Source organism: Oryctolagus cuniculus, chromosome 18 (assembly GCF_964237555.1).
Source record: "Oryctolagus cuniculus chromosome 18, mOryCun1.1, whole genome shotgun sequence".
NCBI classification, from domain to species: domain Eukaryota; kingdom Metazoa; phylum Chordata; class Mammalia; order Lagomorpha; family Leporidae; genus Oryctolagus; species Oryctolagus cuniculus.
This window is the reverse complement of record NC_091449.1, coordinates 11705118-11732591: the sequence shown is the minus strand read 5'-3', so window position 1 is coordinate 11732591 and position 27474 is coordinate 11705118. Positions and strand designations below refer to the sequence as shown.

Below are 27474 nucleotides of genomic sequence, written 5' to 3'. Positions count from 1 at the left end.
CCTGCCTTCTGACTGGGGCTGTCCTTGGCTCCCACAAGTGGGCAGGATAGCATGTGTCCCCGCGACTGCCCGGGGGAGAGGTGGCAGGGCTTTGCCTCTCCCTGCTGGACCTGGCGACAGCCCCTGCCCTGGGCTGGGCCCTGCTTACCCACCTGCAGAAAGGACATTTTGTGCACAATGGCCAGGAGCCCAGGCAATGCCGGTGGGCAGTGAGCACCCTTCCGTCGGCTCTGAGGAATTGGGGGCCCAAAGCGGTCAGCCCTTGGGTGGGACATGCTCGTGGTGTGGATGGCTGCAAGGGAGGCGGGGAGTGTGGTCGTCCCCTGAGGCAGAGCAGAGCTGCTGTTACTGAGGAGGGGGGAGTGGCCTCAGGGGGCAGCGAGCCTCCTCCGTCCTGGCTCACTGGGTTTTCCCGTAAGCTCTCAGCAACACCCGCTCAGTGTGAATGATCCAACAAATGCAGCAGTGCTGGCGACTAAAGAACTCGCAGGATCCCGGGGGCCTGCGGGGGGCGGGGTTCAGTGCAGAACCCCAAACCCGCAGATGCTCCGTCTGTCTATAAAGTGAGCCAGCTGCTGCACAGAACCCACGCACAGCCTCTGGGAGCTCTCAGCCACCTCCGAGCGACCCCGGCACCCAGCACGAGGGGCCGCTGTGCTGGTGGCCTGGAGACTGAGTTGATCTGGGAATAACGACTCGGGGAGAAGCGCGTGGTGCTGACGCGGTCCCGGGAGGCAGGGGCCGGCCGTGATGGGAAGCTGACCCACACTGGCCGGCCTGGGAGCACCTGCCTGCGCGCGCTCTGAATGGGGTCCCTGAGGACGCCCAGAGCGAGAGGTCCTTAAAGTAGAGACCTCAGGGGCAGCCATGTGTTCAGAATGTGGGGGGAGGGGACGGTGTTGTGGGGAAGCCGACGTCTCGCGCCTGCCGCCTCTCCGCTGTGGGCCCTGCTCGCGCCTCAGTGGCCTCAAGGGTCACTGAGGATTGTGTTGGCCGAGAGACGCGGGACCTGGCACACGCACAGGGGATGTTGGCTGCCATCAGAGCTTCTGATCACTTGTGTTGCTCAGTGTTTAAGACAAACTTATGGCCGGCGCCGCGGCTCACTAGGCTAATCCTCCGCCTTGCGGCGCCGGCACACCAGGTTCTAGTCCCGGTCGGGGCGCCGGATTCTGTCCCGGTTGCCCCTCTTCCAGGCCAGCTCTCTGCTGTGGCCAGGGAGTGCAGTGGAGGATGGCCCAGGTGCTTGGGTCCTGCACCCCATGGGAGACCAGGAGGAAGCACCTGGCTCCTGCCTTCGGATCAGCGCAGTGGGCCGGCCACATCGGCCATTGGAGGGTGAACCAACGGCAAAGGAAGACCTTTCTCTCTGTCTCTCTCTCTCACTGTCCACTCTGCCTGTCAAAAAAAAAAAAAAAAAAAAAAAGAGACAGACTTAGCAAATGTAAGGGGAAGCAGCTTGGAAGTGGCCCACGTCCCCGGGAAGTGCCAGCAAGGCCGTCTGCTCTGGGCCGGAACCTGCCTGGTGTCCTCTGAGCGGCTGCGCGGGGCCGAGCCCCCGGAACCTGGCCGCCCCGGCTGCCCCGGCCCGCCCGGCTCCCTCCCCCGGGACCAGGAACCACTTAGAACGTTCGCATCCAGCCTTTGCCCTTCCCGAGCTCCACACAGCTCTGCACGAAGATTATTTTTATCTTTTCCCTTCATTTTTACATAAGAGCGAGCCTGTTTTGCACGCTCTTCTGCTCCTGGAATTTTGTCATTAACAGCGTGTCTTAGAGATCACCCCATGTCCGTGCCGGGCGCTTCCTTCCTCGCCGCTGGGCAGGGTGCGGAGTCCCTCAGCGGGATCCGGGTTGTTTGCAGGAGCCCAGGAACTCCTCGAGGCCCTGAGCAGGTGAGGTGAGAGCTGAGGTGAGAGCGGCCTCGTTGGGGATGAGGCTGGAGCCTGTGGTTTCGAGCCCATCCTCAGCTGGTTCTGGGGTTCCGGCCTGGGGGAGGCAGGACACACGGAGCTGGGTTGGCGGCGAGCTCGTTGGCTGTTTTCTCACGTGGAGGGGAGCGTAGGTCACGGGGTCAGGTGTCAGGGGGTCCTGTCTGATTGGCTCACGCGGGGACCTGGGGAAGCGCTGGCGCTGGCACAGGCGGGGCCCCTGCGGGCTCCTTGGCCCTCTAGTGGGGCTGCAGAGCGGTGTGGGTGCTGGGAGCAGGGAGGACTGGGGCCCGGCACCCTACCAGGCGGATCCAGTCTGCCAGCCACCCCCTGGGCAGGGCTGCCTGTTGGGGGGTCCTTGCTCCCACACTCCCCCTTGGTGTATTTACCTCTCGGAGGCGGTGGGGCCTCTGGGGAGCGCATTTTCCAGGCCTTCCCCAGCCCTGAGCCTCGGCGGCTCCTGGGCGGCAGCAGATGGCCCGGCTGGGACCCAGGCCCCATGGCTCCTGCAGGCAGAGGCAAGTCCCCGCCTGATCCTGCCCCAGACCGGGCTCGCAGGGAGCACCCCACCCACATTAGGGCTCTCGCTTGGTAGTTTCCACCTCAGAGTTCACGCCTGGCTTTTTTCTATGTGAAAACAAGGAGAGCTGACACTTCTCCAGCGCCTACCGACTGGGCCGGGCCGCGCTCCCCGCTGGATGGCCCGTGGTGGTCCCCCCGAGCTGCAGGGTGCATCCAGGACCCTGTGTGTACGTGCCCGCCTGTGACAGGTTTAATTTCTACGTGAGGCACAGGCAGAGATGCACACTAAGTGATAAGAGGCAGGGCTGCGCCGTGTAACCCAATAAAGCTGACGAGAGCGGCCTCTCCAGACAGCCAGCCGCAGGACACGCACCCTCCTCAGGCCTCCACAGGGACACGAAGCGAGGGCGATGGCGTAGGCGACTGCCCCAGGGCCACCCGCCCCCAGCTCTGATGCCGGCAGGGCTGCCGGGGGGCCGGCTGGACATGCTGGACAGAGGTGTGGCATGAGATTTCACCACATGCCTCAGAAAGGCGTGCGAATTAAGACTTAGAAATTGTTTCTTTCTGGAATTTTCCATTTAATATTTTCACACCACAGTTGGCTAGAACTAAAACTGGAAAGTGAGACTGCAGGTGCGCGTGTGCGTGTGCGTGCAGTCAGTGCGTGCAGTGCCGTCTGAGGGTCGGTGCTGTCCTCACCATTGCACCGAGGACGTGGACGTCCAGAGAGGTTAAGGGTCTTGCCTGTGGTCACACAGCGCGTGGGTGGCAGCGCTGGGCTGCAGGTCCAGTTCTCGTCGTGGCTCGGAGGCAGGGCTGGCTCTCGTCTCTCCTGCTGTGTCACTTTGTGTGCTGTGGTTAAGAAGTGCTTGCAACACACTTGCATGTGTCTGAGAGACTTACGGTAACACAGAAGAAGTTTATTTCTCTCCTGTCTGGAGGAGGCAAACAGGATTCTACAGCCTTCCGCCACCCAGAATCCTCCTTGCTTTTTATTCCGCCCTTGCTAGTTTCCCTGTTTCCTGCTCGCCCACGGTGGCTGGGGAGGTCTAGCCACTGCGTCCACACCCCAGGCAGAGGGAAGGAGAAGGAAATGAAAAAGGACAGTTTGAGGCCCACGCTGTGGTGCAGCGGGATCCCGGATGGGCGCTGGTTCGAGTCCCGGCTGCTCCACTTCCGATCCAGCTCCCTGCTGATGGCCTGGGAAAGCAGTGGAGGATGGTCCAAGTTTCTGTGCCCCTGCACCCACGTGGGAGACCCATTTGAAGCTCCTGGCTCCTGGCTTCGTCCTGGTCCAACCCTGGCCTTTCAGCCATTTGGGGAGTGAACCAGTGGATGGATGACCTCTCTCTCTCTCTCTGCCTCTGCCTCTGCCTCTGCTTCTCCTTCTCTGTAACTTTGACTTCCAGATAAAAAATATTTTTAAAGAAGGTACAGTTCTTCTCTTTCCCAAAAGCCCAACACAGCACTCGTTTTACATTTTGTTGTCCCCACCCGTCTGTAAAGGTTGGGAATCAGAATCTTTATTCTGGTGGCCAAAGCCCCTGTCTCTAAAATTTAGAAGTTTGCTTGTTTTAAGATTGATTTATTTATCTGACAAGCAGAGTGTGTGTGAGAGAGATCTTCCATCCACTGGTTTACTCCCCAAATGCCTATAATGGCCAGGCTAGGCCAGGCCAAAGCCAAGAACTGGAAACTCAGCTGGGTTTCCCATGTGGGTGGCAGGCACCCAAGTCCTTGGGCCTCACCACTGCGCTCCAGGGCGTGCATTAGCAGGGAGCCAAAGTTGGAGTGTGCTGGGGCGCCAGCATGTGGCGTCGCAGGTAAAGCTGCTGCCTGCGACGTGAGCATCCCCTGTGGGTTTGCATTTCGGCTGCTCCACTTCTTTTTTTAAAGATTTATTTATTTATTTGAAAGTCAGAGTTACACACAGAGAGAGGGAGAGGCAGAGGAGAGAGAGGGAGAGAGAGAGGTCTCCCGTCTGTTGGTTCACTCCCCAGTTGGCCGCTGGAGCTGTGGCGACCCAAAGCCAGGAACCAGGACCCAGGAGCTGCTTCTGGGTCTCCCATGGGGGTCAGTGGCCCAAGGACCTGGGCCATCTTCTACTGCTTTCTCAGGCCACAGCAGAGAGCTGGATTGGAAGTGGAGCAGCCGGGACTCGAACCGGTGCCCATATGGGATGCCGGCACCGCAGGCAGAGGCTTAGCCCGCTACGCCACAGCGCCAGCCCCATAGATTTATTTATTTCAAAGAGTTACAGATAGAGGAAGAGACAAAGAGATCTTCCATGTGTTGATTCATGCCCCAAGTGGCCACAACGGCCAGGGCAGGGCCGGGCTGAGGCCAGGAGCCAGGGGTCACAATCCCAGCCCCTGTAGACTCTCTTAGAACAAAACGAAACAAAGCGAGCTGTGAGGCCAGCAGCAGGACTGGACCGCAGACGCTCCACGTGCGACTCCGGCGTCCTCAGCAGCCCTTACCTACCGGCTCTTTGCTCTGCTCGTTTTTCACACAATATATATATTTTTTTAATTATTTCATTTATTTGAAAGAGTTACAGAGAGAGAGAGAGAGAGGTCTTCCATCCACTGGTTCACTCCCCAGATGGCCACAATGGCCGGAGCTGCGCCAATCCGAAGCCAGGAGTCAGGAGCTTCCTCCAGGTCTCCCACGCGGGTGCAGGGGCCCAAGGACTTGGGCCATCTCCCACTGCTCTCCCAGGCCACAGCAGAGAGCTGGATCAGAAGAGGAGCAGCCGGGATGGGATGCCGGTGCCGCAGGCCAGGGCGTTAACCTACTGCACCACAGTGCCGGCCCCCCCAGTATTTTGTTTTGAGGCTCTTAGTTTGTTGTTTGTTTACGTCTGCATTTTCTTACGCTCCCGCAAACAGTCTTCAAGTCTGACTGCTGTAAATAGACGAGGACTGTGGTTTGTTCAGTTGTGTTCCTGTGCGTGATGTTGTAACCGTTCCTCGCGCCCAGCTCGGCGGCATCAGGTGCACTCATTGTGCGGCCTTCACTGTTGTCCAGCTCCGGAGCTCTGCCCTCCTACCTGGAGCCTGACTCCCCCACTTCCCCCAGTTGTTGTTGTTGTTTTAATTATGTTAATGTGTGCTTCCATTACTCCCATTACTTCCCGATGCCTGCAATGGCTGGGGCTGGGCCGGATGGAAGCTGGGAGATGGGAATTCAGGAGGGTCTCCAGGTGGGTGGCCCGAGGCCTCCCAGGAGTGCGGCAGTGGGGAGCAGCAGAACCGGGACTCTGCAGGGGCTGATTTCCATAGCTGGTCACGCCTCCCCCCCCCACCAGGTTCACACCCCGCGCTTTCCCCCACATCCACACCCCACATCTTCACCCCACGCCTGCACCCTGCGCCTTCCCCCACGCAGAGGCGGGCTCCCACCCCACGTCCCCCTTCACAGAGTGCCCCGGCCATGACCTGCGCCAGCTGCCGTCGGAGGCTTTGGGCTGCTGGTGGTGGGATTTTGGGAGCCGAGGAGGTGGTTCTGTCACTGCTGTGGTTCGCATGCTGTCCGTTGTTTCCGGTCGCCTCTTTCTGTCATGTTACTGGGAGAGCGGGTCCTTCGCGCGCCAGACGCAGACCATGAGCACTTTGGAGGACTCTGTCTGAAACTTCTGCGTTCGTGTCTTGTTCTGCCTCTGGACTGTGGTAGCTGCGGCGTCTCGGTTCCCTGTGTGCCTGGCCTGCACCTGCCTGCACCTGCCTGCATGTTGGTTCTCAGGCGGGGGAAGTCACTGAGACCTGGAACGCGCAGACTCGCTCTGCCTCTGCTGGCTGCTTGCGGGCATTACCCGCCCCCAGGGTCTCCTTCCTCCAGGGTACAGGCGGGAGCTGCCTGCGTGACTCCTCGTGCAGGCCTGCTGTGCGGCTCCTCTGTGCGGGGCTCAGCGTGGCCTGGTGCCCGCCTCCCCCTGGGCGTGGAGCCCTGGAGGTGCTGGCGTCCGCGTGTGGGTCCCTGTGCCCTCCCGTGGGCCCGAGGCAGGTGCACCTCGCAGCGCTCCTTATCCTCCTCAGTTCTCCCCATCTCCCCTTCAGCGTCGGCCTGGTGAATGCAATCCCGTGCATGCTCACTGCTTTTGCTCACATACGTGTACATTGTATTAGAATTATTTGCCAGAGGAGACGGCACAATAGGTCAAGCCGCCGCTGGTGATCCTGGCATCCCGAGTGGGCGCCAGTTCAGGTCCTGGCTGCTCTGCTTTCCATCCAGCTCCCTGCTGATACACCCGGGAAAGCAGCCGAAGTTGGACCAAGTGCTGGAGTCCCTGCCACGAGCTGGGAGAACCAGCTGGATTGTGGACGGTCCTCTGTCCAGCGTGTCCAGCCGGCCCCCCGGCAGCCCAGCCGGCATCAGAGCTGGGGGCGGGTGGCCCAGGGGCAGTCGCCTACGCCATCGCCCTCGCTTCGTGTCCCTGTGGAGGCCTGAGGAGGGTGCGTGTCCTGCGGCTGGCTGTCTGGAGAGGCCGCTCTCGTCAGCTTTATTGGGTTACACGGCGCAGCCCTGCCTCTTATCACTTAGTGTGCATCTCTGCCTGTGCCTCACGTAGAAATTAAACCTGTCACAGGCGGGCACGTACACACAGGGTCCTGGATGCACCCTGCAGCTCGGGGGGACCACCACGGTCCAACCCCGGTGGGGTTCCAGGCTCCTGGCTTCAGCCTGGCCCAGCCCCAGCCGTTGCAGCCATGTAGGGAGTGAACCAGCAGACGGAAGATCTCTCTCTTTCTCTCTCTGCCTCTCTGTAACTCTGGCTATCAAATAAATAAATAAATATTTAAAAATAATTATCTACAAGAACATCTATGAGAACAGTCTTACTGTATCATAATAATCATAAACACGAGATTTATTGATATATTCCTAGTATAACTTTTTTTTTAAAGATTTATTTATTTATTGGAAAGACGGAGTTATAAAGAGGCAGAGGCACAGGTCTTCCATCAGCTGGTTCACTCCCCAAATGGCTGCAAGGGGCGAAGCTCATCCTGTCTGAAGCCAGGAGCCAGGAGCTTCTTCCAGGTCTCCCATGCAGGTGCAGGGGCCTAAGGACTTGGGCCGTCTTCTACTGTTTTCCCAGGCCACAGCAGAGAGCTGGCTCGGAAGTGGAGCAGCTGGGTCTCGAACTGGCACCTATATGGGATGCGCCAGCCCCTGTTTCTTAAGATAGGCAGAAATCTCCCATCCAGTGTTTTCCAGTAGCTGAGGCTGGGCCAGGCTGAAGCCGGGAACTGGGAACTCAATCTGGTCTCCCGCATGAGTAGCAGCAGGGACCCAGCTGTTAGGGTGAGGGATAGAGCAGGGACTTGAGTCAAGGCACTCTGGTGTGGGATGTGGGCATCCTCAGCAGGGTCTTTTTTTTTTTTTTTTGACAGGCAGAGTTAGACAGTGAGAGAGAGAGACAGAGAGAAAGGTCTTCCTTTGCCGTTGGTTCACCCCACAATGGCCGCCGCGGCCGGCGCACCGCGCTGATCTGAAGCCAGGAGCCAGGTGCTTCTCCTGGTCTCCCATGGGGTGCAGGGCCCAAGCACTTGGGCCATCCTCCACTGCACTCCCTGGCCACAGCAGAGGGCTGGCCTGGAAGAGGGGCAACCGGGACAGAATCCGACGCCCCAACCGGGACTAGAACCTGGTGTGCCGGCGCCGCAAGGCGGAGGATTAGCCTAGTGAGCCGCGGCGCCGGCCTCTCAGCAGGGTCTTAATCACTGTGTTAGCACCTACCCCGTGTCTTCTTAGTCGTCTTCATATATATATAATATATATATATACACTCAAACTTTTATTGATTTTTTAAAAGATTTTATTTATTTATTTGAGAGGTAGAGTTACAGACAGTGAGAGGGAGAGACAGAAAGGTCTTCCGTCTGCTGGTTCACTCCCCAGATGGCTGCAATGGCCAGAGCTGTGCCAATCCAAAGCCAAGAGCCAGGTGCTTCCCGGTCTCCCTTGTGGGTGCAGAGGCCCAAAGACTTGGGCCACCTTCCACAGCTTTCCCAGGCCACAGCAGAGAGCTGAATTGGAAGAGGAGCAGCCGGGACTAGAACTGGCGCCCATATGGGATGCCAGCACCACAGGCGGAGGATTAACCTACTGTGCCATGGCGCCGGCCCCCGGTTTATTTTCATTTTTATTTGAAGCGCACAGAAAGACAGATGGAAAGAGCCCTCCCATCTGCTGGCTCACTCCCCAGATGCCCACAACAGCCAGGGCTGGGCTAGGCCAAAGCCAAGAGCCTGGAACTCAGTCTGGATCTCCCACGTGGGTGGCAGGGGCTCAATACCTGAGCTGTCATCTGCTGCCTCCCGCAGTGCACAGAGCAGAGGGCTGGATGGGAAGTAGAAGAGCAGGACTTGGGCCAGGCGCTCTGCTGTGGGAATCCAAGTGGCAGTTTAACCCTTGGCCAGACACTGCCCCAGCGTTCTTTTCCCCCTCCCTCCCTCCCTCCCTCCCTGTTTCCCTCCCTCTCTTTTGAAAGGGAATGTTACAGAGGGAGAAGGAAACACAGAGAGAGACCTTCCATCTACTGGTTCACTCCCCAAATGGCCAGGCTGAAGCCAGGAGCCTGGAATTGCATCCGGGTCTCCCACATGGGTAGCAGGTGTCCAAGCACTCGGGCTGTCTTCTGCCACCTCCCAGGTGCATTAGCAGGGAGCAGTGTGGAAAACAGAGCAGTCAGAACTCGAACTGGTGCTCACATGGGGAAGCTCGTGTCGCAGGTGGCAGCTTAGCCCACTGTGCTACAATGCCAGCCCCACTGTATTCTCAATACGTTAATAAGTTTTATCAGACTTTTCCAGTTCCTTCCAAAGGGAGAGTTGGTCTGAACAACCCAGGCCGTTGACCCTGAGGCTAGCCCATTAGTACTCTCTGCTTGTCCGGTTTCCAGGCGACCGGAAGCTCGCTGGTGGTGTCTCCCGAGGTTCTGTGCCGCTGCCTGCTGGGATTCCAGGTTCTCCGGAGCCTCTCACCGGGGACCCAGGGCACTGGCACCTTCAGTTGCCCGTGTCAGAGGGTTTGGTGGCCGAAGCCATCATGGCCTGGTTGTCACCAGCAGGACTCGGCTGGGGGCTCTGCGTGGAGACCAGGGCGGTGCCAGGCGCCCCACCCCAGTCTCTCCCTGCAGGATTCGCGGCCTCTTGTCAGCTCCGCACCTGTGCGCCTCCCTCCGCAGTGGTGGCGCGGGAGGAAGGAGAAGGCCTGGACTCACTGCCGCGCTGCTTCCCTCCTAGGATCTTCATCATCTGGGCCATCAGCAGCTGGTTCCGCCGAGGGCCGGCCCCTCAGGACCAGGCGGGCCCCGGAGGAGCCCCGCGCGTCGCCAGCCGCAACCTGTTCCCCAAAGACACTTTAATGGTAACCGCTGGATGCAGGGGCAGAAGGTGACAGGTGGGCGGAGTGTGGGGCAGGTGGGCGGGAGGGAGGGGTTCCTGGTCACCATGGGCTCTGAACAGTTGGGGCGTGGGGTCATCAGGCATTGTCCGAGGGGTGGAGCCCATGCCTTTGGGAAGTTGACAGCGGAGACCTTTAGCACTTGATCTCAGGGCCGTGGGAAGGGAGCTGGGGAGGCGTCATGGGCACGGGCAGAGCCGGAGCTTCCCCGGCCAGCGCCAGCCCCAGCTGTGCGGCTCTGGGTTCTGTCAGTAGGGTGACCACTGCCCCGCTTCCCTGCTCCGTGGGCCGTGGGGGCAGGAGGGGCTGGGCTCCCACTCCCCGTGTCCTGAATGGGCAGCGGGTGCCTGCTTTGCCCTGAGGCTGCAGCCCAGAAGGAGCCAGCGTTCCGGGCTCCTGCTGCTGTCCACGGGGTGGGGAGGAGAAGTGACTCTCTTCTCTCCGCGACTCCCCGTCCCCACGCACGCTGGTTCACGAGGGGCCGACGCCGCCCGGCTCTTCCTCCACTCTTTATCTGCGCACGCGCTGAGGCTCCGATGAATGGCCCTGAGCTCTGGCCCCCCCCCCCGCCCCCGCTCCACCCCCAGAACCTGCACGTGTACATCTCGGAGCACGAGCACTTTACAGACTTCAACGCCACCTCGGCTCTCTTCTGGGAGCAGCACGACCTCGTGTACGGCGACTGGACGAGCGGCGAGAACTCGGACGGCTGCTACGAGCACTTCGCAGAGCTGGACATCCCGCAGGTAGGGCGGCCGGGGCTGGGCGCACACCGCAGGGCCTGCTCCCGGTACTCTCGCGGCCCTGCCGCAGCCGCCTGCTGCGCTGCGTCCCGCGGCCTCTGTGCTTCGCCCTCCCCGTCAGAAGGAGGGCCGTGGGGGTGAGACCTGCCCCGGGATTCTTCCAGCTGGCCCGAGGTGTGCAGTCCTGGGCTTTCAACCAGCGAGGGGTTAGTGATTGCCTCGGGTTTATCTGGGGGTCATCAGTTTGTCCGGCAGCCCATTTCAAAGTAATTTTAGCTGATGTGCAGTGAGCACCTACTAAGTGCAGGACGCCGGCTAGGAGGACTCATGGAAACCTCCCGGCAGCCCCATCTGACAGATGAGGAAGGTGAAGTGCAGAGAGGTAGAGCGACTGCCTCAGGTCACACAGCTCGGGCTCGCTGACTCTGGTCTCTGGCAGCCCCAGGTACAAATGCTGCCTCCTCCAGGAAGCCCTCTGTGGGTTCTCAGGGCCTGCTGGGCTTCCCCATCCCAGCCCTGCCCCCTCTCGGTCCTTACTGTGTGGGTCAGGTCTTTCTCCCCGTGGGGCTGAGTCCTGTGAGGGTGAGGCTGGGGCTGTCTTGGTCACTTCTGTATCCCCAGCACTGCCCAGCAGGGGACTGGGTGCAGCATCAGTAAGTGTTGCACCTGTGCTGTGCCCTCCTCTCTGTCCAGCAGGCCTCCTGGGATGGGAGGGGTTCCTGCTCGGGCTCTGGGGGCTGAAGCAGGGGTGCACACGGCCTCTCTCGAAGCCTCAAGCCAAGCCCCCAGCCCCAGGGCCTGCCCCTGCGCCCAGGGCTGTCACCCTGGCCGTGAGAGCTGCTCCTGAGCGCCGGGCCTCATCTGCGTCCAGGCTTCAGGCGGGGTCAGGTGAGGTGGGAGGTGGGGCCGTGAGGGGACCCAGGCCCCGTGGTGAGAGGCTGCAGGGTCAGGCGCAGGGCTGGCACGGGCTCTGCCTTCCGCCAGTGCCCCGGGCCCCGCACCGCCCCTCCCTTCCCTGGCGGCTGGCCGGGTGAGCGAGGACCAGCTGGCGTCCCACACCTGGTGTGCAGCATGGGGCAGCCACAAGCCCAGCTCGCTGGCTGGAGGCGCTGTGGCGCTTCCCACGGTCAGGGCGCAGCCGTGTTGGCCTCACTTCCTGCCCAGCGGACGCATGAAGGCCGCAGGTGGATGGAGCCCCGGGCTGTGCCAGGCCCCGCAGCAGGGCCTCTGGAGAAGCCTCCGTCTCTCTGGGCAGTGCTGGGATGGGCATCCTCCTCGTGGGCACTGGGCGGCAGAGAGGAGGCCTGGCGCACACGGCTGCGCGGTGGGGCCGGGACCCGGGTCTGCTCCTACCCCCGAGGTCGGCTCCCCCGTGCTCAGCTGCACTCGGCCCCTGGGCACTCAGTGAATGCTGCAGCGTTGGGGGTGACCGCGGCGGGCCTGGTGTGGCCCAGCGTTTCCGCTGGGGCTGGCCTGCCGTCCACGCGCCGCCTGTCTCTCTCAGAGCGTCCAGCAGAACGGCTCCATCTACATCCACGTCTACTTCACCAAGAGTGGCTTCCACCCAGACCCCCGGCAGAAGGCGCTGTACCGCCGGCTCGCCACGGTCCACATGTCCCGGAGTAAGTCTCTCGCCTGCAGCCTGGACCCCGCATCCGGGAGATGTGGTCCTGGGAGCCCCCGGCAGCTGTGGGGGCCAGCAAGTCCCAGGGCCAGGAGGGTGGCGCGAACCCTGCTCTCAGGGAGTAGGATTGCGGCGCCGCCTCGCCCGCCCTTCACGGCCTCCGTGGCTCCCTGGGAGGAATCGGGTAGAGAGCAGGCAGAGACGGGTTTGAGAAGGGGAGACGCAGAGTGTATGAAGAGCCCCGGCCGGGCTTGGCCATGCACGGCCCGCAGCCTGACTCGCCGGGGAGTGGACCGAGGGAGCCGGAGGATGTGTGAGGTCGGCCAGGTGATCTCTGGGTCTGTGTCTGTGTCTCTGGAGCCCCGTGAGCAGGCGCCATCGTGGCCGGCGTCTGGGCCTTGTTTGGTCTGCTACGAGCCAGCGGATCCGGGATGCTCGGGTGGGGAGGGACTGTGGGGCTGGCTGCGGTCTTCTGTTGCAAGCACTGTCCCCATTTTCATGCTGCTGGGCCAGCCAGGTGGTGCTGGACGCCCACTGGGAGAGTCCTAATTGTACACAAAACCCTGGGCCCCGTGGTGACCTCGAGGGCCTGGGCGTCTGCAGCTTCCTGGCCAGCACTGAGCAGGTTGCTGCGTGCAGAGCATTCGTACTCCTTCTTCTTTTTCAATCTTCATTTGAAAGGCAGGGTTACAGAGAGAGAGAGAGAGCGAGAGAGAGAGAGAGCGCGCGCTTCCACCTGCTGATTCACTCCCCCAAATGGCTGCAATGAATGGGGCTGCGCCAGGCCAGGAGCCTGGAACTCCATCTAGGTCTCCCACGTGGGTGCAGGGGCCCAAGCACTTGGTTCATCTTTCACAGCTTTCCCAGACGCATTAGCAGGGAGCTGGAGTGGAAGTGGAGCAGCCGGGACTTGAACCAGCGCCCACATGGGATACCAGTATCACAGGTGGTGGCTTTGCCCTCTGTGCCACAGCACCGGCCCCATCATGTATTCTTACAGTCTCTCATGCATGTGTGGTTTCTTAGTTTTCCAGTTTCAAACGTTCTCACCGACTTTGCTGTGGAAGGATAGTTCTCCATACAGGAATGCAGTTGTTATTAGAACAGCACTCAGCATTTCAATGCTTTGGAGTGTGTGCCTACCATTCACATCTAAGCTACACAGTAAACACAAGTTGTTGTTTCTAATTGTTTATAGATCTGTTTTGTTTATTTGAAAGGCAGAGTGTGAGAGAGAGAGATAGAATCTTCCATCCTCTGGTTCACTCACCAAGTGGCCACAATGGCTGGGACTGGGCTAGACCAAAACCAGGATCCTGGAACTCCATCTGGGTCTCCCGCATGGGTGCTGGGGCCCAAACTTTGGGGACATCTTCCGCTGTTTTCCCAGGCACATTAACAGGGAGCTGGATTGGAAGTGGAGCAGCTGGGACTAGAACTGGCGCTCTGATAAGGGATATTGGCATTACCCATGGCAGCTGAACCGGCTACACCACAATGCAAGCCCTTATTAAGTATTCTTTTTTGCCCAACTCCTTACTTTCTGGATGGTTGGTAGTTGTCATTTGGGGCTGGCGTTGTGACGTAGCAGGTAAAGCCGCTGCCTGTAACACTGGCATACCACATGGGCACTGGTTCGTATCCCGGCTGCTCCACTTTCAATCCAGCTCCCTGCTAATGCTCCTGGGAAAAAGCAGCAGAAGGTGCCCCAGTGTGTGGGCCCTGCACCCATGTGGGAGACCTGGTGAAGCTCCTGACTCCTGACTTTGGCCTGGTCCTGGCTGTTGCAGCCACCTGGGGGGTGAATGAGCAGATGGAAGACCTCTCTCTTCTTTTCTTTCAAATAAATCTTCAAAAATAATGATAATAATTGTTATCTTTCTGCTTTTAGTGACTTTTTCCTTCAGTCCACTGTCTCCTGTCCTGATTGGTGGTCATTGTACCCATCTTTCTGTATAGAGAAACAGGCAGATAATCTTTCATCTGCTGGTTCACTCCCTAGATAGCTACAGTAGCCAGGTCTGGGCCCAGCGGGATCCAGGAACCCTACCCAGGTCTCCCCTGCGGGTGCAGGAGCTGTAAGCTCAGGTCATGTCCGCTGCTCTCCCAGGCGCATTGGCAGGGAGCCGGGTGGAAAGCAGAGCTGGGGCTCAGGCCGGCCCTCCATGTCGGGGAGCCCACCCTGGCGGCAGCAGCCTAACCCTGTGCCGGAACACTGCCCTCTAGTGTGGATGCTGTGCGCTCTGCCTAGCTCTGTTTCTTTCTTTCCTTGGGCCACCTCTTATGTATTGCGATCGTCCCAAACATTCCCTGTGCGCTGGCCAAGGTCCCTGGCTTTTTGTGTGTGATGCAGGAGCGGGCGCCGTCCGTCTGCGTGAGCTGGGTCTGTCCTACTCCTTGTCAGAAAGTCCCCTTTGTTTTTTGTTAGCTGTGCCCGATGAGCCTATGTTGATCCCTAAAACCGGTTTGGAAAACTCCCCGTGTTTGCTGGGCGCTGTAGAACAGGCCCGTGTCCGTGCCCCTGTGCGGTGGCGGGTCCCAGCTGGCCGCCCTGCAGCGCGGGTGCAGAGGAGAGCGGCACGGGCGGCCTGAGGGGCAGCGCAGCGGGCCACACTGCCTGAGCCTTGGGCCGCCTGCGTGGGCCTGCCCGCCTGTCAGCCCGGGCAAGGCCTGTGTTCGCTGTGGCTTGTCTTTGGTGATGGTGCCGTTGGCGCTGGGACAGACAGCAGTGTGGTCTGCAGAGTCGGCTCTGCAGCCAGGACCTGAAGAGCCCACCAGGACAGCCAGGCCTCCCTCCCCAGCCTTGGAGCTGGGACCCCTGGGGCGGGGGCTCCTCCCAGGGACTCTTGCAGTCAGCCACGCGCCACCTCCAAGGCAAAGAGTGGGCATGGGACCAGCCAAGCCCCCCTTTTGCCCTAAAGGCCAGGGGTGGGCGTAAAGCAGGGCTGTCCCCGAGACTGCGCCACAGGAGAGGCCGAGAGCCTCCTCGTGGAAGGAGGTGAAGCGGGGACGCGGTGCTGATGTCACCCGGCGTCGTCTGCCTGTAGCGAGAGTTCCAGAATCCCTTGCGCGTCCCGCCCACAGCCTGGCCCTGGACCAGTGCCTGGTGCCGCCTGTGGCCAGGCCCTGCTGAGAACAGGAGCCGGGCATCTCCCCTGTCATCCTTTCTGCCCCAGCCCCGCCCCCTTCCCGCACAGTGAACGCCCACCCTGGGGCCCACTGCTCCCCTGGACCTGGGGCGGAGTGAGTGCAGAGAGGACGGTGGGCTGACGTTTGTGGGAGCTGCGAGAAGACGGGGCGCTCCTCCTCCCCGTCCCCAGGGAAGTGACACCCCTTGCCTGTCGGAGCCGGAGTCCGGGTGTTGCCGGGCCCCTCTCCCACTTCCCCATCTCTCCGGCCCCAGGGGCGGGCCAGCGCTCCTTCCCCAGTGAGGAAGAGCAGAAAGTCCCCGGGCAGAGGTGGGCGCAGCCTCCCCCACAGCCGGCCCGTGGCCTTCGCAAGAGGAAGTGAGGCCACACCCAGGCGGGGACTCGCAGCCCCCTGGGCTTGGCGTCTTCACGTCTTCACGTCGTGGCCCAGACTTCGCTGCAGCTGTCCCCAGCTGCCTGTTTCTGGCCGTGTGCTGGGTGGGCCCTCGCTGAGCGTGTGCAGGCGCTGGGCAGACAGCCCCAGGGAGGCGGCGGGCGGGCACCTTGCGGGGCCGGGCGGGCGGGCGTCACGTCAGCACCGAAGGCTGACCGGGGGCCTCTGTGAGGCTTGTGCAGGCCCTTCCGGGGCACTGGCAGCTCCTCCCAAGGCCCCGCGTCAGATGTGAGCCGAGGAACCGCACAGGCACGGGATGGTGAGCCGCAGACCCGCGGCCTGATCCTTGCTTTCAGCGAGTCGCTGGCTGCCCTGTGGAGAGAAGGCTGTGCTGGCCAGGGTGGCCAGCAGCAAGGTCGTGACCAGGAGACCGCAGTCACCCAGGAGGGAGCCCCTGGCTCTGTGGGCCCTGGAGGTGGGAGGGGCGGCGGGGCGTGGAGGGTGGGGAGGGCGCCCAGGACAAAGCTGCCTGGGGAAGCTGGGGCTGGGCGGGCATGCATCCTGGCCTCTGGCCGGTGCTGAGACACCTCTCGGGCTGCCCGAATCCCACCCGGAGCACCTGGGTGGATTCCCAGCTCTGCATCTGATCCGCTTCCTGCTGACGGCAGCAGAGGCGACTCGAGTACTTGGTCCTGCTGCCCATGTAGGAGATCCGGGTGAAGTTCTGGCTTGGTCCAGGTTACTAGGGGCATCTGGGAAATGGAATAGCAGACGAGGGGGATCTCTCTCCCTCTCTCTCTAATAATTTTGTAAAAACAAAGAAACAAAATCGGGAGGAACCAGGCTGGCTAAGGTTTGGCGAGAGGTCAGCCCCAGGTAGCGCGATTCCCGGCGGGGGAGGCGGCGGGAGCGGCTGCTGGCAGACGCGGGTCTCTCACATCCCCCTTCCCCGCCACAGTGATTAATAAATACAAGCGCAGGCGGTTTCAGAAAACCAAGAACCTGCTGACGGGAGAGACAGAAGCTGACCCAGAAATGATCAAGGTAAACATGGGCAGGGCTGGCAGGGCCCCAGGGACCAGATGGGCTCTGCCGCTGCCACCAGCCTGGGGCCTGCTTCTCAGGGGAGTGGGAGGAGTCCAGAGTGGCCCTGGGCAGTGGGGGCGGGCCTAGCCCCAGGCCCACGTGGAGTGAGGACGCCTGCTGAAGTCCCACAGCCAGGAGGTGTCTCACGGGGTGGATGGTTGCTGCCACCCTGGGGGCTGCGAGGCCGGCACGTGGGCCTGTGGTGACACCAGGGGCCCCCTCCTCGCTGTGAGCTGGCCGGGGAGCTGCCTCCAGCTGTCCTGCGGTCCTCGCACAGTCGTGGTTGTCATGGGAACCCTTGGGCCGGTGCCTGCTGGGCACCTCCACTCAGCACCTCATCTCTCCTCAGAGAGCCGAGGACTATGGGCCCGTGGAGGTGATCTCCCACTGGCACCCCAACATCACCATCAACATTGTGGATGACCACACGCCGTGGGTGAAGGGCAGCGTGCCCCCACCCCTGGACCAGTGTAAGCCCCCAGCCTTCTGGCCCCTTGGGAGCCTTGGGAAGGGTGCTCTGGGCCCGATTCCTGTCTTCTGACCCCGCCCCCTGAGAGAACTTCCTAGGCTCTGTCTCTCCTGAACTCCCCCCCCCCATCCTGTCCTGCCTCCTTTGTCTCCTCCCCCCCACACCCACTCCCCTGGTGACCCAGGACTGACCCCCATGTGTCAGAATCAGGCTGCAGACAAGTCTCATCCAGCCCACAAGCCTTTTTGACAAATACGCATCCATTGCCCACAGTGTCTTGAAGAGCCCAGTTGGCTTCTTGGTAAAATCAGGGCGTGTGGCAGCTGCCGGGGCAGCCGGGGCCGGATCTGACCAGGGCCCAGCTGCGCCTTCAGCAGGGGTCTGACCCTCCTGCCCTTCCCACCGCGGGCCCAGGGCCCTTCAGCCGCTCGTGGCACAGCACCCCCAAACGCCAGGGGGCCTTGTCGGGGCCTGCAGGCCCCTGGAGGCCGCGGGTGCCAAGTGATGCCCCCGCTTCCTGCAGACGTGAAGTTCGACGCCGTGAGCGGCGACTACTACCCCATCATCTACTTCAACGACTACTGGAACCTGCAGAAGGACTACTACCCCATCAACGAGAGCCTGGCCAGCCTGCCGCTGCGCGTCTCCTTCTGCCCGCTCTCACTCTGGCGCTGGCAGCTCTACGCCGCCCAGAGCACCAGGTCGCCCTGGAACTTCCTGGGTGACGAGCTCTACGAGCAGTCGGACGAGGAGCAGGACTCGGTGAAGGTGGGTGCTGCGCGGGCCCCCGCCCTGCGCGCCCGGGCCCAGGTTTCCAGCCTCCGGGCCCCCCGCCCCGGGTCCTGTGCCTGGGTTCCCATGGCCTCGTCAGGGCTCTTCTGCTTGCGCGGCCGGGCCCTCTGCGGCTGACCCGGCCCAGCCCTGTGCCCCCGACTTCGGGCTCTGACCCATCTCTGCCCTCTCGGGAATCCCTCCTCCTGGTGCCTGTGACGTCCGTGCTGCCCACAGCTGTGACTGCTGTGGGTCCCTGTTCCTCACGGCAGCTGCCCGCCTGCCCCAGTCGCAGCCTCCTGCCCCCTTGCCGTCTCCCCATCTGCACGTCTCTGGCCCTCAGCCCTGGGGGTGGTCAGCAGGTGCTACAGGGGGTGTTGGGGCATGAGATAAAGCTTCCAGCATGGCCCCCGGCTGGGGGCGGGGCTGCATTCACGAGCACCCCCCACAGGTGGCCCTCCTGGAGACCAACCCCTACCTGCTGGCGCTTACCATCATCGTCTCCATCGTCCACAGTGTCTTTGAGTTCCTGGCATTCAAGAACGGTAGGGCGAGGCCCTGGGCCTGTGGGAGACCGCGGTGGGGGTGGTCCTGGGGGATAGGGTCTGCCCCTCGTCCTGCCTCCCCCACCCTCCCCACCCTCCCCCACTCTCCAGGGGCCTTGTGAGCCTGGAAGGGGAAGGGCGCCCGAACTCCCAGCCCAGAATCTCCCACCGACCAGGGGAGCAGCGGAGGGAGGGGCTGGGCCTGCCGCCAGGCCGAGGCCGGGGCGCGCCTCCAGGAAGCAGGCCGGGGAACTCCGAGGCCAGGAGCAGGGAAGCCCCGGTGCTGCTCCCCCTGGCGGGCCCGGCCCACTGCTTTGCTAGGAGGCCCCTGTGCCAGCCGTGTGTGGTTGCATGGCCGCTGTGCTGGTGGCCGGGCGCTGGCCTGCGCACCCCCACCAGGTGGAGGCCGGGGCCGAGGCTCAGGGAGGGGAGGTCACTTGCCCGGCCACCCAGCTGCCAAGCGGCCATCCGTCTGCCCCGACTGACCCTCCAGGCCCCAGGGGCCCCGGATCAAGCTGCTGATGGCGTGCCCGTCCCGGCGCTGCAGTGCCAGGGCTGGGCAGGGACCGGTGTCTCTCGCCGTCCTGGGCAGGACCAGCTCACTGAACTCTGCCCCCGGAGCTGGGGGGCGGGGGGCTCTGTCCAGATGAGAAGTGAGGCACGAGGAGGCGTGGCCACTGAAAGCTCCCGCGGCCCCTCAGGTCCACCCACCCTCACAAGCCGCTGCCTCCACGGGGCCCCGGACGTGGGCGGACGTCCGCCCTGCGGCCTGCTGAGCCCTCGCACACTGAGCGCAGAGCTGGCCCTGCTGACCGCCGGAGCGTGCCCGTGGGAGACCAGGGCTTCCAGGGTGTGGCTGGGGCTCCCCCAGGGGCATTCAGGTGGGGTGCCGGAGGGACCCCAGGTCGGAGAGCAGAGCCCGGGCTCGCTGGTGCCTGCGGGTGCCGCCAGCCCCGTGCGGGGTCGAGGAGCCGGAGGCGGCGGTCTCGGCGCGGCACAGCGCAGACCTGGCTGTGCTGGCTCTGCGGCTCCTGACCACACCTCCACAGCACGTGTGGGGAGCCCGGGCAGCGGCCTGCGGGGCGCCCGCCTGTGCGGTGCCCTGGGCAGCACGGGGTGGACGTCCGGGGGCTGAGGCCGCCGCCGCCGCGGGGGCGTGAGGGTCATGCGGGGGGCGTGCGGCGGCTCCTCAGCCCCCGGCCGCCTGCCCCGCGCAGATATCCAGTTCTGGAACAGCCGGCAGTCCCTGGAGGGCCTGTCCGTGCGCTCCGTCTTCTTCGGCGTCTTCCAGTCGCTTGTGGTCCTGCTCTACATCCTGGACAACGAGACCAACTTCGTGGTCCAGGTCAGCGTCTTCATCGGGGTCCTCATCGACCTCTGGAAGATCACCAAGGTCATGGACGTCCGGGTAAGGCCGCGCGCCTGGGGCTGGGGGCATCGCCCGGGCCCGCCGACCCTGGAGCTGGCCCTGGGGCTTTCCCAGCCTGCCTCGCTCCCGGGACCCAGGGGATTTTCAGAGCAGGGGATTTCTCGGGTCACACGTGGGGCAGGGGAACTGGGAACGGTGGGAAGGGCAGACATTGGTTCTGGCATGGGGGCAGGAGCCAGGGAGCCAGCTGACCCGGCCCGGCCCCTGTCCACAGCTGGACCGGGAGCACAGGGTAGCAGGATGCTTACCCCGCCTGACCTTCAAAGACAAGTCCACGTACATCGAGTCTTCAACCAAAGTGTATGACGACGTGAGTGTCCGCCCCGGAGGGGCCGGGCGTCTGCTCGTGCCTGCCAGGCCTGTGCCTCACGGCCCGCCGCGTCCTCCGGCCCTGGCCCCTCCCTGCGGCGTTCGCTTCCTGGCTGAGTCCCGGGTCCCCAGGGCCACCTGAAAATTCCCGTGGTGCCGCGTGCCAGGCCGGTGTGGGGGGTGAGGGCGGGGAGCAGGGGAGCTGGAGCAGTCGGCCCTGTGACCCGCAGATGGCGTTCCGGTACCTGTCGTGGATCCTCTTCCCGCTGCTGGGCTGCTACGCCGTCTACAGCCTCCTGTACCTGGAGCACAAGGGCTGGTACTCGTGGGTGCTCAGCATGCTCTACGGCTTCCTGCTGACCTTCGGTGAGGCCCGGCGGGCAGGCGGCTCACGGCCCGCTCACGGCCGGTGTGGGAGACAGGCCGGCCCAGCGGGCTCACCGTGCAGTGTGGGAGACAGGCCGGCCCCAGCGGGCTCACCGTGCAGTGTGGGAGACAGGCCGGCCCCGAGTGGGCTCACGGCCGGTGTGGGAGACAGGCCGGCCCAGCGGGCTCACCATGCAGTGTGGGAGACAGGCCGGCCCCAGCGAGCTCACCGTGCAGTGTGGGAGACAGGCCGGCCCCTAGTGGGCTCACGGCCGGTGTGGGAGACAGGCCGGCCCCAGCGGGCTCACCGTGCAGTGTGGGAGACAGGCCGGCCCCGAGTGGGCTCACGGCCGGTGTGGGAGACAGGCCGGCCCCAGCAGGCTCACCGTGCAGTGTGGGAGACAGGCCGGCCCCAGCGGGCTCACGGCCAGTGTGGGAGACAGGCCGGCCCCGAGTGGGCTCACCGTGCAGTGTGGGAGACAGGGCCGGCCCTGAGCGGGCTCACCGTGCAGTGTGGGAGACAGGCCGGCCCTGAGCGGGCTCACCGTGCAGTGTGGGAGACAGGGCCGGCCCTGAGCAGGCTCACCGTGCAGTGTGGGAGACAGGCCGGCCCCAGCGGGCTCACCGTGCAGTGTGGGAGACAGGGCCGGCCCTGAGCAGGCTCACCGTGCAGTGTGGGAGACAGGGCCGGCCCGAGCGGGCTCATGGCTGGTGTGGGAGACAGGCTGGTCCCAGTGGGCTCACGGCCAGTGTGGGAGACAGGCCGGCCCGAGCAGGAGGACGCGAGGGTCCATTTCTGTCCTCGTCCTTTGCAACATTTTGTCTTGTGGGAAACCAGAGCAGCAGCAAGCAGACAGGAGAGTGCCAGGGCGGGGGGCGGGTGGAGTGAGGGCTGCACAGCAGGGGGCCGGGAGCCTCCCAGAGGAGAGGCTGAGCCCAGGGTGCCAGGGAGGGAGCCGGGCCCAGGTCTGTTGATGGGCAGAGCGCGTGCACAGGCCCTGAGGTAGGTCGGTCAGCGGGCACTCACACGGGGCGTGGGCGGGGCTCGGCGGTAGGCCCCGCCCCCTGCTCACAGGTGTCTCTCCTCCACAGGCTTCATCACCATGACGCCCCAGCTCTTCATCAACTACAAGCTCAAGTCCGTGGCCCACCTGCCCTGGCGCATGCTCACCTACAAGGCCCTCAACACCTTCATCGACGACCTGTTCGCCTTCGTCATCAAGATGCCCGTCATGTACCGGATCGGCTGCCTGCGGGACGGTGAGGCCCTGTGGCCGCGGGGGCGCCCGGCGCGCGGCCTGCACTGCGCTGCGCTCACGCCGCCTCCCCGTCTCCCCGCAGACGTGGTCTTCTTCATCTACCTCTACCAGCGGTGGATCTACCGCGTCGACCCCACCAGGGTGAACGAGTTCGGCATGAGCGGGCAGGACGCCACGGCCGCCCCCGCCCCCGCCCCCGCCGGCGAGGAGCCCCAGGAAGCCCCTGCGAAGCCAGCGGAGGACAAGAAGAAGGATTAGGCGCCACCGTCCCCGCCCGCCCCGGCTCCCGGTGACAGCACCCGCCTCCCCGGCCTCCGCCCCCCCGCCGCCCCCTCCCCGGACAGATGGGGCCGGGCCCAGGGCGCGCCGGCGGGGGGGGGGGCCGTCTGGCCGTCCGTCCTCTGTGTTCGCAGCCATCTCGCCCTGCCACAATCATGGGGAAGCCGACGGGGCGGGGCCGGGGGGCCGGGCGGGGGCGGGGCCGGGGCCGCTTGGGGCGCCCTCGGCCCTCCATCATCTTGTCCCTCGTCCCCGAGCGCCCGTGCCCCCACACCGCCGCCCTTTAACAGTCTGGATTTAATAAATTCATATGGGTGTTTAACTTAAATTCAGCCCCTCCCCTCCCGTGCCTCGCCGGGCGGGAGCCCTGGCCCCTCGCTACTTGTGCGGCCTCCAGCCCTCGAGGGCCCTTTCGTCCCTGTCCCTGTCCCTGTCCCCAGTTCGCCGACACCCCGAGCTGCTTGCCGTGAGCTTCCGGCTCGGGCTCAGCGCGGCCCAGTTCAGAGCAGCGCGCGCGCCCCTCGCACTCCAGCAGGGCTGGGAGCGTGGTGGGCAGCCAGGTTTGCTGCTTGTGTGAGCAGTGGGCGCCCCTGGACTGGGGCCCGGCCCCCCGCTTCACGGCTGAGTGCCCTGGCCTGCACTCCGAGGGCGGGGGCCCTGCAGCCCCGGGCAGGCTTTTGGGCTGAGGCCCCCCCAGGCTCCTGCAGGCTCCGCGTGCTGTCTGCCCTGCAGAGCCAGGCAGGGAGCCCAGGGGCCGGCAGGGGGCAGAGGGGCAGGCAAGGCAGAGGGGGCGGTACGTAGACCCGGCCCGAGTGCCCTTGGAGCCTCGCTGCCGTGGGCTCTTGGGCACCGCACCTCACCGGCCGCATTGCTCCGGCTCCTCCCCGCAGCCCTGGGCCCAGCTTTCCAAGCTTCTTGTTTAGTTTTAATCTCATCTGCTTGAAAGGCAGAGTGACAGAGGGATCTTCCACCTACGGCTCACGCCCCAGATGCCTGCAAGGGCCAGGCTGGGCCAGGCCAAAGCCAGGACCTGGGAGCTCCATCCGGGTCTCCATGGGGGCGGCAGGGGCCAAGCGCTCGAGCCATCTGTGCCTTTTCCCTGGTGTGCGTCCGCAGGAAATCGCGCTGGAAGTGCGCATGTGTGGCGCTCCGGTGCGCAGTGTGGGCCTCGCAGGCGCCCAGGAGTTTGGCAAGGCCCCTGGGCCGCCCCGCATCTCTGCCAGGCCCCTCCCCGTCTCCTGCCGGCGCTGGCCGTCTGTCCAGCTGCTGGAGGGCACTTTGTAAAGCTCAGGCATGGCCCAGCCAGCCCCTGCTCTGACCCCACCATGGCCCCCGGGGTCCTCATGAGCGCTCTAGCTTCTAACCCTTGAGCGACCTTAGGGGAGGGGGTGGGGCTTCCAAGTGCTCCCCCGCACCTCGAACTCGCCCCAGGCTCACCACTCCGCACTTCCAGCGCCGCCTCTTCCGGGAATCCCTCCCTGACCTTCAAGCTGAGCTCCCCCACTGAGGGTCATCGCTTCCTGTGGGTCAGCCTGCACGCGACAGACCCGTGAGGATGTGGCCGAGCTGCCTCGGGGGGCCAGGCGCACGGCCGAGCACAGAGCAGGGGCTGCGGCAGGCGAGTGGATGGCGCCTCCCCAGACCTGCTGAAGCGCGGGCCCCGGCAGTGGAGACGCTATGTGCGCTCGGTGCTCCTGGGCTGTGGTTCCGTGTCCACAGCCCAGCAGAAACCCTGAGCGCCGAGGATGTCGACCTGTCCTCTCAGGGGGCCAGATGTGTGCGTGGGCCAGAGGGGACTCGTGGGGGCGCCTGGGTCTGTCGTCATGGGAGCCCCCTTGGTGGCTTCACACCACGAGCCAGGCTGTAGACTAGGCGCAGGAATGGTTTGCTTTCTCCAGCGCACTTGACATTACTCCGTGTCCCCCTTCCCTCCTGGGCCACCCCCCTGTGGTCACTCCGTTCTAACTGCCTCACTGTTCCTGAAACCGGCCACCAGGTCCCCCATCGCTGGGCCAGCCCGCCCTGTAGCCACGTGTCTCCCGCACTTGTCCAGGCTCTGGTGTGGCGACCTCAGACCTCTCCGGAGACACGGCCCCCCTCCCTGGCAGACCTGTCTGCTCATCTGTTTTCCATCTGCCCCCTCTCTTGGGCTTCAGCTGCCCCATGGCCAGGGCTTTGGATGTTAGAACAGGGCCTGGCGCCGTGACCCTGCGCAGTAGCAGGGGAGGGGAGAAAACGGAGCCCCAAACCCCCTGCGTAATCTGTCCTGGGTCGGTGACACAAGAGGCTGGGCCAATGTGAGATCTGTACGGAAGTGTCCGCTACTGCTACCATCGTCTTCACCCTCACCACCGCCCCGTTGCTAGGCCCATTGTCCAGACGGGAAACTGAAGGTCGCTGCCTGAGGTCACACAGCTGGCACGTGGGCAACCCAGGAGTCACTCCCTGGGCCCGCCAGGCAGCCCTCTCCTGAGGTTTTTGTAGGTCCAGTCCAGCCTGCCGCCTTGTGTGGGGTTAAAAACCCAAAGCTTATACTGTCTGGTGCTGGCGCTGTGGTGTAGCGGGCTAAGCCTCCATCTGCAGCGCCGGCATCCCATGTGGGTGCCGGTTTGAGACCCGGCTGCTCCACTTCCCATCCAGCTCTCCGCTATGGCCTGGGAAAGCAGTGGATGATGGCCCAAGTCCTTGGGCCCCTGCACCGGTGTGGGAGACCGGGAAGAAGCTCCTGACTCCTGGTTTCGGATCAGCGTAGCTCCAGCCATTGCGGCCATCTGGGGAGTGAACCGGCGGATGGAAGACCTCTCTCTCTCTCTTTCTCTGCCTCTCTCTAACTTTGCCTTTCAAATAAATAAATATTTAAAAAATAAAAAAAAAATACTGTCTCATGTGTGAAAAAGGCATTTCAAAAACGTATATCCATTTAAAAGGCAGACGACAGAACCAGCGAGCTACCTGCTGGTTCACTCCCCAGATGCCTGCAACAGCCAGGGTGGGGCCCAGGCCAGGAGCCTAAAACCCAGTGCCGGTCTCCCCCGTACTTGAGCCATTGCCGCTCCTCCCAGGGCGCACCTTAGCAGGAGCCTAGAATCCGAAGCAGAGCCAGGACTGGACCCCAGGCCCTCTGATGTGCGATGGGGGTGTCCCAGTGTCCCCATAAAAACAAAGAAAAAGTCCTATTGGAGCACAGCCACGCTGGCCATTGTACCCCGGCTTTGGCTGCCCCTGGGCAGCAGAGTGAGAACACCCGGCCGGCCAGGGCCTGAGCCTGGCGTGGTCACCGTCCGGCCCTTTGCAGACAGTGGCCGCTCTGTACCTCTCTCCGCGGCCTGAAGGGCCGGGAGCCACGCTCAGTCCACTGCCGGGGCCAGGCCCGGCCTGGGGAGTGCTGTGCCCAGGGTCCAGGGCAGGCGGCGCTCACACGGGGCTCGGTCAGCCTAGGCTGGGCCACTCTGTCTGCCTGGACAACGCAGTGAAGAGCTGAACACCCAAACGCCGCCCACGGGCCACGCGGGATGCGGGCGCTTGCCCTGTGTGCGGGCCCCCATGCTCAGAGGCTGGGCGCAGGGTTCCCAGGTGTCACTGATGTCCCTGTGCTCCCGGGGGCGCGTCCACGGCCGTCCACAGCGGTCCAGGCACTGGAGACCACCAGGGGCGGGGCGCAAGTCCCAGAGCCCGTGCCCGGCCTACGCTGCGAAGCCCCGGGCCCGAGAAGCGCCAGGCTCCCGTCTCACGCGGAGACCCGGCTCGCGGCCTCAGTGGTCTCTGCAGGGCACTGGGCGGCGGGCGACCCGCCTCGGCCCCTCCGCAGCGCCCGGCCTCCCCTTCCCGGCCGGCCCCGCCCCCGGGTCACGTGACACGCGGGGGTTTTCCCGTTCCCCTGCCGTGATGTCACCGCGGCGAGCGGGCCAATGGGCGCGCAGGCCGGCGGCGCCGGGGAATTCCGCCGCCCCGCCCCCGCCCGCCGCCCGCCGGCCCGGCCCGGCGCCCCCCGCAGCCCCGGGCGCCGCGCGTCCTGCCCCGCCTGCGGCCCCAGCCCCTGCGCCGCTCGTCCGGGCCGCGATCGTCCGCGGGGCTGCTCGCGTGCGCGCTTGGGTCTGGGCCGGCCTCCGAGCCGCGCGTCCCCGCTGGCCGGGCCATGCCGAGCCGCCGCGTCGCCAGACAGCCCGCTGCGCCGGAGCTGGGGGCCCTGGGTAAGCGGAGCCGGGGTCGGGAGAGGGCTGGGGGGGCTCCGGGGCTCCCGCGGGACGCTGGGGGCGGTGCGGGGGCTGCGGCGACTCGGGGACGCCGCGCTCGGGGGAGGAAGCGGCAGAGGACGGGGAAGGGTCCGGCCCGAGGTGCGGGCGAGGCGTCCCAGCGAGGAGTGAGAAGGGGGCGGGGCCTGACCCTGAGGCAGACAAGGGGGCGGGGCTCCGCTCGGCGAGCGCGAGGGGGCGGGGCCTGGCCCGCGGGGGCGGGGCCCAGCGCAAAGAAGGAAGCGCGGCGCAGTCGGAGGGCCGAGGGGGCGGGGCCTGGGCCCGGCGTGGGGGCGGGGCCTGACGCCGGGAACGCCCCGCGGGTGGAGGCGGGGCCCAGCTCGAAGAAGGAAGCGCGGCGCAGTCGGAGGGCCGAGGGGTGGGGCCAGGGCCCGGCGTGGGGGCGGGGCCTGACGCCGGGAACGCCCCGCGGGTGGAGGCGGGGCCCAGCTCGAAGAAGGAAGCGCGGCGCAGTCGGAGGGCCGAGGGGGCGGGGCCTGCCGCCGGGACCGCCCCGCGGTGAGGCCCGCCTCCCCGACCAAATAGCCGGGCTGTGTGTGACCCTGGGGGCAGGAAGGGGCTGGGGACTCCCGTAATGAGGGTAGGGGTGCTTCGAGGCCCGACCTTAGCGGGGAGACGGAGGGGGCCTGAGCACGAGGGAGGCTGGGGTGAGTGACAGGAGCTGAGGAGCGGGCTCCGGCCGCGAGTCAAGGAAGACAGCGGCCAGGGGCGGGGCTTGGAGCCCAGGGGCGGGGCTTAGATGGGCGGGGCGGGGCTTGGAGCCCAGGGGCGGGGCGTGGGATGCTCGGGTCCTGGGCCGCCCTGCATCCTCCCCTGAGTCCAGCCTCGCTCTCTGCAGGGTCCGCTGACCTCTCCTCGCTCTCTCTCGCCGTCTCCAGGACCACAGGTGAGCGCGCTCCGCGGTCCCCGCGCGCCCGGCGTTTCGGGCGTGCGAGTGGGGCTGGGGGAGGCCGG

General features: G+C 64.4%; 2 protein-coding genes across 3 annotated transcripts in view; both read left to right on the top strand.

Annotated features, from left to right (window-relative positions):
* The window catches only part of CLPTM1 (CLPTM1 regulator of GABA type A receptor forward trafficking), a 29666-nt gene extending 7071 nt beyond the window's left edge, over positions 1 to 22595 (top strand). For both annotated transcript variants that reach the window (XM_070062119.1, XM_008252255.4), the window contains exons 3-14: positions 9706 to 9829; positions 10453 to 10611; positions 12113 to 12230; positions 16713 to 16798; positions 17190 to 17310; positions 17833 to 18077; positions 18532 to 18625; positions 19843 to 20033; positions 20269 to 20364; positions 20594 to 20729; positions 21822 to 21989; positions 22071 to 22595. In XM_070062119.1, coding sequence (XP_069918220.1) covers positions 9827 to 9829; positions 10453 to 10611; positions 12113 to 12230; positions 16713 to 16798; positions 17190 to 17310; positions 17833 to 18077; positions 18532 to 18625; positions 19843 to 20033; positions 20269 to 20364; positions 20594 to 20729; positions 21822 to 21989; positions 22071 to 22246 — 1593 coding nt within the window. In that variant the 5' untranslated portion in view covers positions 9706 to 9826 and the 3' untranslated portion in view covers positions 22247 to 22595. The remainder of the gene's footprint in view (positions 1 to 9705; positions 9830 to 10452; positions 10612 to 12112; positions 12231 to 16712; positions 16799 to 17189; positions 17311 to 17832; positions 18078 to 18531; positions 18626 to 19842; positions 20034 to 20268; positions 20365 to 20593; positions 20730 to 21821; positions 21990 to 22070) is intronic.
* A 3629-nt stretch (positions 22596 to 26224) lies between these two features.
* Positions 26225 to 27474, top strand: part of RELB (RELB proto-oncogene, NF-kB subunit) — a 25762-nt gene continuing 24512 nt past the window's right edge. Inside the window, exons 1-2 of the mRNA XM_051828479.2 lie at positions 26225 to 26457; positions 27359 to 27406. Coding sequence (XP_051684439.2) covers positions 26403 to 26457; positions 27359 to 27406 — 103 coding nt within the window. The 5' untranslated portion in view covers positions 26225 to 26402. The remainder of the gene's footprint in view (positions 26458 to 27358; positions 27407 to 27474) is intronic.